The sequence below is a fragment of the Abrus precatorius genome, unplaced genomic scaffold (assembly GCF_003935025.1).
Source record: "Abrus precatorius isolate BTA unplaced genomic scaffold, Abrus_2018 Scaffold10, whole genome shotgun sequence".
In the NCBI taxonomy this organism is placed as follows: domain Eukaryota; kingdom Viridiplantae; phylum Streptophyta; class Magnoliopsida; order Fabales; family Fabaceae; genus Abrus; species Abrus precatorius.
Genome location: NW_020874292.1, coordinates 31996436 through 32007238, shown reverse-complemented (window position 1 = coordinate 32007238; position 10803 = coordinate 31996436). Strand labels below are relative to the sequence as shown.

Below are 10803 nucleotides of genomic sequence, written 5' to 3'. Positions count from 1 at the left end.
TAAATCAAATATCTTAAAGAATCAATTAAGAAAATAATGATATTTTAAATGATAAAAGTTTATTAATAATTTAAATATCGTGTTTTTATGAAAACTTTATTCTTAGTTCTTTAATAACTATCATAGATATACTAATTAACATTTATTATTATAATTATTATTTAATATCATTTTTAAAATAATTTTAAACGTTTAAAATTATAATAAATATTTGTATAAAAATTATGACTTTAAATTATTTTAAATTTTAAAATAAATTTAAAGCCTAATGTTAGCATTATTGTTATTATTATTTTAATGTTGTTGCAGTATTTATTTTGAACTTTACCATTTTTCTCTTTAAAAAATTTCAACTTTCAATTCAAGCAGCTTTGGAAAACCAACCAGCCAACAGGTTTTCTTCTAATCCTGAAATTTGTAAGTTGTTTTATATTTCTAGAGCAAATAGTTTTTCACTTTTTCTGCTCTTTTTTCTTTTTTTTTTTCGTGTTTTTTTTCTTTTAAATTTTCACTTTCTGGGTTGAGTGAGCTAGTTAGGTTTTGGAGGGAGCTGAAAAGAAATTTTAAAACAGTGTTACAGCTTTAGAAGAGTCTTGCTGAAGTGTGTGGAATCTGTGACAGGTCATGATCTTTGCAGTCTGAAGAGTATTAAGAGTTTGATGTTGGTATGTAAAATAAAAAAATATATAGGAGCTTTGTTTTATTTTTATTTTATTTATCTCACTTTTTTGTACAAAATTCTTCCTTGAGTTTCAGCTTTCTGTCTTTTAAAAGTTCAGGTAAATGCTGGGTATGAAGCAGATTTACGCAAAAGGGTGTAATTTATTTTATTTTCTGTTTTGGAAAGGCCTTTGATATTTTTGGATGGCTTTTACTTTGTTTTGAGCTCAGGGCTATGAAATATTTGGAGTAAATGAACCAAAATTTTTATGATGCTTAGTTTAAATTTGTTATCTTGAAACATGTTTTCAAAATTTTTTAAGCCAAGTTTATTTTAATAATATAGCAAATTTTTACTAATTTTTATTATTTTTCTTTTAATGGCTAATATTTTTTTCCCTCGTCCTTTCTGTTAGGAATCGAATTTCTGGTTTCAGTACTTGAAAGTTGAAACAAGTACCCATTTTTTAGATATGGAAACAGAGGATAAAAACTTTGTTAAGAAAACAACTGCATTTTCTTTCTTATGGTTTTCTACTGTGATGCTAAAGTGTTATGATTTTTGCAATTTAATGCAAAGTTAAAGTTTGAAATGGATCTGCTAATTCATCTCAACAACTTCTTGTAAATCCAAAGTTTGTGTCTTTATTTTATTTTTTTCCTAATTTGTGGGAATTCCTTGATGGGTTTTAACTTTGGCTTTCCACTTCTAGCATGCTTAAGAAGGTTCGAATTTTTGGTTTTGCTTAAATGCTCAATGTTTTTTTTTTTTTTTTATAGTGACACTTGTTTTAATGACCCATTTGCTTTCTAAGTACATTCTCTATTGATCTGCGGCATGCAGATGTTGGTTTGATTGTGTAGACTTAGGAGGGGATAGTTTAGTATATGCATGGAAGCAAGAGAAGGTATTAGTTCTGGGGTTACAGTGATAGGGGCAGAAGCTCCTTCAGCTTATCATATGGCACCAAGGAGTGAAGCTCCAAACCAGGGTCCTATTCCTGAAGCAGCTGCTCCCGCTATTGGTGTGTCGCCGGTGAGTGTGGGATTGGATGGAACATCAGTTAAGAAGAAAAGGGGTAGACCAAGGAAATATGGACCAGATGGGTCTGTTACTATGGCATTGTCACCTATGCCAATCTCATCTTCAGCTCCATTTGGTAATGACTTTTCAATTTCATCCGGCAAGCGGGGAAAACCGCGAGGGATGGAGTACAAGATGCCAAAGAAAGTTGGAGTTGATCATCTGGGTAATGAGATTTGATGCTATTAAGCTTAATGTGTCACTGACATGGTTTATTGGATTACTTTTTTTTGTTAATCTTTAACATTTTGGTGGATTTAGTAGGGTGCTTCTGTTTCTATTAGTGAAATGACTTTTCTTCCTTCTTCAACTTTGCTTGCTGTGAAACTTCTAAACTTTGTCCCCTTGAATACCTGTAAAAGCTCTGCTTTTTCATTTGTAAATACCTAAAGAAGTCATCCCTTTGAACTGTTGATTTTTTGAAGTGAGGTAAAACAGTTTAATTGTTAACATTAATGATGTTTCCACGCCTAAAAAGGTGATTTTTGTATTATTAGCAATGGAATGTTGAATAACAATTTAATGTTTATTCTCTAAATAATATTATTTTATCTTGTGTGTTTAACTCATCTACTAACTGTGCTCAACACAGGAAAATATCGGCATGCTAGTTGGTTTTTGTCTAAATATATGACTGCTTTTTATGGACATTATTGATTACTTGAAGTATCAACTAATTTCTGTTAATGTCTATTGTTGTGTTTTTGTAGGTGACTCTGTTGGTACAAATTTTATGCCCCATATCATTACTGTCAATACTGGTGAGGTATGCTTGACAGGGAGGGGTAAAAGATTTGTTTTAGCTTCATTTGGTACATATGAGTTTGCTTTTATCTCTCAAACTATCATGTATTATACCTTTTGAGAGTCTAGAATATATCCATCTTATGGAGGGGGTTGCTCAGTTGCCTGTTGGAGGGTAAACCCTGCAAGTAAGGATAATATGGTTTAAGGAAATATATTTTGGTTGTTTTATCTATTTGTTTAAATGAAGTGCAATGATAACATGGTTTAAATTTCTTGTTTTCCTATTTAATTTTATTGTATATTTTTCTAATCTATAATGGGGACAGTTATATGCAAGTGTTTCATTTTATGTTGATGATATTTGCAAATTAACGATCATTGCTTGATTATTGTGTTTGGCACGAAACACATTTTCCTCATAAAAAATAATTATGCTGTTTTGTTTGTTTATTACAATGAATATTCAGTATGTAACAAGGTAATAAATAAAAGACCTTTGTAGATATCAACTGACTACTGTTCACTGGAATTTGCTTCATTTTTACGCCCATTTTCTCAGTCTTTGTTTTGTTTTAGCTTTTGCTTTTACCATTTTTTAGCTTGATGCATTGTGGTCTTAATACATTGTGTATTTCAACGAGCAAGCATGCAGCTGTTGTTTTGTCAATGGTTGCATGATTATTAACTTGTTTTGTGTATTTGTTCCAGTTAAGTTTGATTAACAAACAATAGTTGTACTTATTTTTATCAATATTTGATTTTTCTGCAGTGAAGTCACCGCAAATTTACCTGTAGTTATTCATAACATATAGTTTGAACAAAAGTTAAAAAGCTCAAATGTTTGTACTTTATTCTCCGTTTGACAAAAGAGAAAAAGCCTCTATTTACATATTCCCTAACCATGCTTTACATCTTGTGATGCTAATTCTTCCTGCTGAAGAAACAATTGAATATTATTTTGCTTTACACTGTTCTTGTTTCAGGACATTACAATGAAGGTTATATCTTTTTCACAACAAGGGCCCCGAGCTATATGCATCCTATCTGCTAACGGTGTAATTTCAAATGTTACACTTCGTCAACCTGATTCTTCTGGGGGAACTTTGACCTATGAGGTGCTGTAGTAAATCATCTCATTATTACATGTTTTATTTTATAATTTTCGAACTTGCCTTTTTCACAATTACTTGTTTGAAGTTTCTGTCTTGTATAAATTAGTTTGAAACATCTGCGTCGCAAAATTGGACTTTGTTCAGTTTTATTTTGCATCACAAACTTAGAAACTTTTCTAAATAAACATATATGGACAAACTTCAACTCTTCATTGTCCCTGTTCCTGGTTCAATGTTTAACCTTTATCCCTCTTTCGTGATGGCCACATTATATTTCTACTGAGATGTTTATGCTCCTTCTATTGTTTGCTTTTGTATGCATTATTAATGATAATGATGTTTTTCATAAATTATTACTTCCTTGAACTCGAAGTAGAATATATAATTTTTGGAGATGCCAATATTCAATAATTATTGGATTATCTGTTGGTACTCATTATGCTGTTGTCAATAGAAATTCCGAGACAAAATCATCACGTACTGATAATGGTAATTTTCATGAAAGAGAATGATGCCAACCTAGGGAAGATTTAGAATAGTAGTACACAAACAAATTGCTTTGCCAATGCAATTATTGTATGTGTTGCTTACAATGAAAAATATTTCACATTTATGTTAAATAAATGAGGGTTAAAAGTCAACATTATATTTCTTTTATATTATTAAAAAAATTGTTACATTTTAAGGAAATAAAGTTGGTAATAAATTCCCTGTCCATATTCTATACCGAATTCTTTCAACTTGATCCCTGTCATACTTCGACTGGAATCCTAAATGTGAAGTTAGATATTGCATGAAACTAGGGGAAAACTTAAACCTGTAATGTTTTTTGGAAACAGGATTTAAATAGTGATTTGATGCACTCTGTCACATTTCTCATAATATTAAAATAGCTGCCCCAGCCAGCGCTGTTGAAAACTTGACCAGAGAGATGAGGGAAACTTGATTTTGAGTCTAGCAGATAATACACTAAATTAGCATGAAACGTGATTAACAGAGGCTTTTGGTGAAAACTTCGATTGTTGTGAAAATAGTCAGATGGGGGGCCAAGATTTCAAAATAAGGATGGAATTGGAAGGACAGAGGTTTTTTAAGTTTGATATACAAGTGCTTAAATTATTCGTGATATGCAGTGATATGTTAGGCCTAAGAAATGGAAGCATCCCTTTATGGTCTTTAAAAAAGTAGGATGTGAGCATCAAGTAGCTTGAGAAGATTCCTAGATTTAGGTTTGCTGTGTAGAGACTACAAATGGATAAAAAGGGCTTGGTTTGTCTGCAACTGACAGAAACAAAATTTTGGCTGTGGAATTGTCTTTGGTGGTACCTTATGGTAATTTGTAATTTTGTGTAAGTTCATCTCTTACATGGAAATTCATGTTTATATCAGTATGAGGTTCCTGATAGGTGCTATAAAATCTTGTGTTTGATATTTTGGATTATCTTTTTCTAGGGCCGTTTTGAGATACTTTCATTGTCTGGATCATTCATGCCTACTGACAATCAAGGAACAAGAAGCAGGTCCGGTGGGATGAGCGTTTCTTTGTCAAGTCCTGATGGTCGTGTGGTAGGTGGTGGAGTCGCCGGTCTTCTTGTAGCTGCCAGTCCTGTGCAGGTAAACATTCCCCATCCTATCCTCCTCGTACTCTCAATGATGCATATGATCATGTTCTGTTTCTTATGAGTTTCAACATGGACTAAGGATAGATTCAAAATAGTCTTCAATAATATCCCATCTTCACAATAATGTTTAAAACTTTGTCTCACATAATTTACCTCTAAAAGGCTGAGAAATGAAAGAGACTAGCTTTCATCCCTTGAATAAAAGACACTAGGGAATTATAACATTGAACAAGTTAGACATAACATAAAACATTACTTCCTCCAATGAAGGATCACTCAAATGCCTTTATGTCCTTGTATATCAGGTGGTGGTAGGAAGTTTTTTACCAAGCAACCAGCAAGATCAAAAACCGAAAAAGCCCAAGTCTGATTATGCACCACCGGCTACTGTTACCCCCGCTGTTGCAGTGTCTTCTGTTCCACCCCCTACTACTAATGGCGAAAAGGAGGATATCATGGGTGGACATCTGCTGCAAAATTCAACAACCCTTAACTCAAACCTTACTCCTCCCTCGGCCTTTCGCAGAGATAACTGGGTTAACATGCACTCTATGCCAGATGCAATGAAGTCTGCTACTGATATTAACATATCTTTGCCTGATAGTTAAGTTGATCAACGTGGAATCGCGTATCCTCTAGTCTTGCTGACAACATTCATGACTGAGCTATTTATTTGATGTTTCTAGTGTTTGTTCTCTATCATGATGTAGATTATTTCAAACCTATTGTCTATTGTCTATGACCACAGGATGAAGTAGTTGATTAGTGTTTTAAGTTGCAGCTAGGTTTCTACATTTTTCTTTGCCTACTAGATCATCTGATTCCTGGCTGATTTGGTAGATGCTGCAATATGCTGTATTATGAGTAGGCTAATTCGGATGTAATGAAAAATTGTTGAAGCTTTTATGTCTAAATCTAGCCATTTGCGTTTGATATTGTTCATTGTTTTTATACACTCATTTGTTATTATGCAATGAGTATAATCTTGAAATTTTCACTGAATCTTGCTCTTGCTTTTTAATGAGTTTAGTATTATTTACTTAAAAATTCTTGTTTTGGTTTACAAGAATGCACAAATTTTGGTAGATGAATGGTTGGCATACAAGATCCACCAAATAACTTTTGGTTGAACTATGGTTCTCATAATACTAATTTTTAATATTTGTATTTATATTCTCATTTAAATTTCAATCTTTATAATTTCTATTCTTCAAGATACGTTACTCCTTTCTTTTCATGCATACTTGATGCTTACATTTTTATGAATTGAAGTATTTATTCTTGAGAGGGTAAATACCAAAATAAATTAGGATAGATATTTGAAAAGATTACGAAAATCAAGTGAAATTAGTGTTTAAAACCAAAAGCTTTATTCAAGGTAAGTTGGAAGAAGCCCTATATGACTTTGTGTGGATGAACTTAATTTTACTATCTTATAAAACAAACTAAGCTTTTTTAAAAGAAAAATATGTTCCACAAAATTTAAATAAACCAAAACCCAAATCGTCGTCAACGTGATGATGACTTTCAATTATGTAGTAAAATATGGGTGTTGTAATGGAAATTCTTCCGATTTCTTGTGAAAGTATTGGTATCTTTTAACAATTAGTAGCTAATATTTTTATTCAAGGGTCTCAATTACTTGAAATATAAAAATAGTTAATGTGTATTATTTATATTTTAATTTGAAAAGCAATGGGACACCTTTATATAAATAAAGGGGTAACAGGAATATTTCTTTTAATGCAAAATTTTGATACATAATTCTTAAAGGTGTAAAAAGTAAAAATAAAAGCATTAACGTTCAAATTAAAATGCTGTATCATGCCTTAAAAGCAATAAAGAAAAGATTTGTGTTCAAATGCTTGCTAGGATTCAAAGAATCATGACGTGGATAGCAATCCATCTATGTTTGCTCTCCAAAATCAGTAATAATAGAATAGAGGTTGCTTTTGTCTCCCCTTAAAAAGTTATCAAGCTTAACTTTAAGAAACGTTAATAACACATTTTCTTAAAAAATATATTATTAGTTAAAATTTATTAAAAATTATAAAAACATGTATTTTTATTTTGTAATTTTTATTTTAAATAAATTTTAATTATTAATAAAAATATATTAAAATATATTTTTAATATTTCTTTTAGCTAAAAGAAGGCACCCTAAGATACTCTTTTCAGAAGAATAAATGTTACATAGGTCAAATGCTTTGATTGTCACCTACTCCCTACGAAGAAATTCGGCCTTAATAAAGTGAAAAATGCATTATTGTTTCAACTTAATTATATTTTGATCTTTTATAATAATTTCTATTCAATTTTTTTAATTTTAACTATTACAATCAAATCTTTCAACTCTTTGCTATAATTAGATCCTTTAATTAATTTTTTTATCTCTCCAAAATTCTCATTTTCATTTTTTCATAAAATATTCACAAATTAAACCCATTAAATTGTTTTAAACATTCTTCAGTTCAGAATTTGTAAATCAAAACATCATATCTCACCTCCCAATTAAAAAAAAAAAAACCTGAATTTCTCCCTCTTCAAAATATTAACCTCTTACCTTACTAAAATAATTTTTCATCTTGAATTTGTCCTAAGTCTTTAATTATTTAAATAATATAAAAATTTAATAGTTTTTTTAAAAGGTTACAATAGAACTCGGTGAAAATAATTAGAAAATGAAGTTGAGTTCGAATTTTCATAAAATAAAACCACACATTAAATACTATAAATTGGAAAAGAAAATACAATTAACTCATTATTGAGTAACTGATACTAGTTGTAAATGCAAACTAATAGATGAAAATTTCTTTTATTCATCATTTTAAATGTTACACACAATCTTATTAAGAAAAAAGAAAAAATTAACACACGATTTTGGACCTTTGATTTTGAATTGTGAAGTTTATGTACTTAAAATTTATATCCATTGATCTTTTTGTCTTTTTTTTTTTTTTAATGTCGTGATTTGATTTTGTTGTGTCTACCATCCATTCAGCGACATTATATAATAAGTGAAACTAAAAAGGTCTTGTGGTAATAAATAGGATTCCTATTTTTGGCCCAAAGTTAGTTGTCAGGGTAGAAAGGAAGGCTATTTTAGGTAAAGAATAAGAATGGTAGAAAATTGGTTGTGAAACTGCCACACAAGAGTTATAAAAGAGACCCTCTTGTACATTGTGAATAATTTTGAATCATTAATTGAAGTTTTCCCCTCTTTTTGCTTAAGTGCAGAGAGTGAGTTGTGAGAGAAAGTCTTACTCCTTGTTACGGTTTCTGTCATTCATAATTGAATCATTACATTTGGTATCAGATAGCTAGGAACGATGGTGACCAACAAAGAATTAGAAACAAGAATGGATTCTTACGAAAAGAACCTCGCTGATCAACAAGAATCAATGCAATGATCATTGGAGACGATGCAAAAGATGATTGAGGGTTTGGTGGCATCAATGGCGGCATTACCTGTGCGACGAACAGACAATTAGGAAGAAGATGAAGTCGTTTACAGCCACAACCCAGACACGACTCCTTCAATCATTGAATGGGCCCAAATTCCATTTCCAACATCCGATGGGACCAATTTTCGCAAATGGAAAGCAAAGGCAAAACAATTTTTTGAAATTGAAGGTACGCCTGAAGAATAAAGAAGTCGTTTATTACTTCTATCAATGGATGGAAAAGCCTTTGCATAGCAAAGGCATTACATGAAGAATCTCAAGAACAAAGACAAAAAATGGCAACAAATTCTCCAGGATACTGGAGGCAGGTTTGATACGGGTGCGTTTGATGATCCTGTTGTGAAAATAGCAAGGTTGAAACAAGAAGGTCCTTTGTTTGAATATCTTGAAAAATATGATACCTTGTTGGCTCGTGTATCAATCTCTGAAGAATTAGCTTTGAGCTTCTTCTTATCGGGATTGAACATTGAGTTGGAAAAATTTGTGCGTATGCATAGACCCTTAACTGTACAAGAGGCAATCAGGATCACAAGATTGCAAGATGAGGTGCTTCAAGAAATGTCAAAGAATTTTCTCCAAGAAAGACGGTTTCTGCTTCCCCATCTAACACATTTAGCCGTTCTTGGTCAAACCAATATCAGCCAGTCAGAAATCATCCAATAACAACCCTCCAACAATCTCAGCCACAAAGTACAGTTTCAGCAACAAATGGAACCGAATCAAATATAACTGTTAATAATTCTTTCTTTAGAAAGCAAACAAGTGATAGAATTTCTAAGGGTTTGTGTCGATTTTATGGTGAAAAATAGGAGAGGGATCATAGGCAACGATGTAAAGTGTGGGGAAAATTAAATGCCATCTTTAGTGCCCAGGATCAAGAGGTAGCGGAGGATCAATCTGAATTGGAAGGAGATCATGTCACAGAACTGGTTGAACATAGTTTAACTATAATTCAAGATGCTGATGTCCACATTTCACTGAATACGTTACAAGGAATAGCTGGGGGTAATACTCTTCAAATGAAGGGCTTCATTAAGAAACAAGCAGTACCATTCCTAATAGATACTCGGAGCACACACAATTTTATCAGTTCCAATTGGGTCAAGACATTGGGATTGAAGGCTCAAAGTGTCAAGAACTTCCCTGTGATGGTAGCATCGGATAAGCAACTGATGATTACAAGAAAATGCAGTCAAGTGGAATGGAGGTTTGGCGATCATAGGTTTCAGGCAGACTTTTTGGTATTACCTAGTGGAAGCTTTAGAGTGATACTTGGGATGCAGTGGTTTAAAACTCTGGGAGAAATATGCTGGAATTATGCCAAACTAACAATGAAGTTTGAGCATCAAGGGAAATAAGTGTATTTACAAGGAGAATCACTAGCAGTGGATATTGGTGAATGTACAGGTAAATTGAAAAGAGCTCAGTGTCAAGCATTATTACTTGCTGTGCAAGGACCAATTTGTTACAATGTGAGCCCTGCATCTAATACAATGGTACTGACAGCAGATCAACAAATGAAGTTGCAGCAACTTCTGAATGGTTATCAGCACTTGTTCTTGGAACCTACAACATTAGCCCCCAAGAGAAGGTATGATCATAAAATATCCTTGCTCAGTGATACACCTTTCTGTTTAAAACCATATAGATATCCACATGCACAAAAAGAAGAGATTGAAAGGCAGGTGAAAGCTTTGTTGCACACGAGATTCATAAGAGAAAGTGGAAGTTGTTATGCTTCACCACTGGTTTTGGTTAAGAAAAAAGATGGTTCTTGGAGGTGCTGCACAGATTTTAGGAAACTAAATGCAATTACAGTTAAAAATAAGTTTCCAATGCCTTTGATTGAGGATTTATTAGATGAATTACATGAGGCTAGATACTTTTCAAAGCTGGATCTCAGAAGTGGATATAATCAGGTGAGAATGGCTGAGGAAGACATATACAAAACAACTTTCAGAACACACAATGGACATTATGAATGGGTGGTTTTATCATTTGGTTTATGTAATCTCCTGCAACCTTTAAGAATTTAATGAATGATCTTTTCAGAGAGTACCTACGAAAATTTATTTTGGTATTTTTTGATAATATCATGGTTTATTCCAAGACAT

The 10803-nt window shown here is 32.2% G+C and overlaps 1 protein-coding gene across 9 annotated transcripts; it reads left to right on the top strand.

Moving 5' to 3' along the window:
- The first annotated feature begins 299 nt into the window (after positions 1–299).
- Positions 300–6157, top strand: LOC113848384 (AT-hook motif nuclear-localized protein 7-like). 9 transcript variants are annotated; one of them, XM_027477888.1, is made up of 7 exons: positions 311–394; positions 534–665; positions 1505–1910; positions 2455–2510; positions 3475–3606; positions 5056–5217; positions 5531–6157. In XM_027477888.1, the coding sequence occupies exons 3-7, from the start codon at positions 1553–1555 to the stop codon at positions 5831–5833; spliced, it is 1011 nt and encodes a 336-aa protein (XP_027333689.1). In that variant the 5' UTR covers positions 311–394; positions 534–665; positions 1505–1552; the 3' UTR covers positions 5834–6157. The 9 variants fall into 9 exon arrangements, with proteins under 9 accessions (XP_027333723.1, XP_027333689.1, XP_027333731.1 ...); XM_027477895.1 differs by having other exon boundaries at positions 338–394; positions 526–665; XM_027477873.1 differs by having other exon boundaries at positions 345–417.
- The last annotated feature ends 4646 nt before the right edge of the window (positions 6158–10803 follow it).

Bases quoted from the DNA above. Each gene is read 5' to 3' on its own strand.
- LOC113848384 (XM_027477922.1), top strand. From the start codon at position 1,553: ATGGAAGCAAGAGAAGGTATTAGTTCTGGGGTTACAGTGATAGGGGCA. The intron at 1,911-2,454 runs GTAATGAGATTT...GTGTTTTTGTAG, and splicing joins AGTTGGAGTTGATCATCTGG to GTGACTCTGTTGGTACAAAT. The intron at 2,511-3,474 runs GTATGCTTGACA...TTCTTGTTTCAG, and splicing joins TTACTGTCAATACTGGTGAG to GACATTACAATGAAGGTTAT.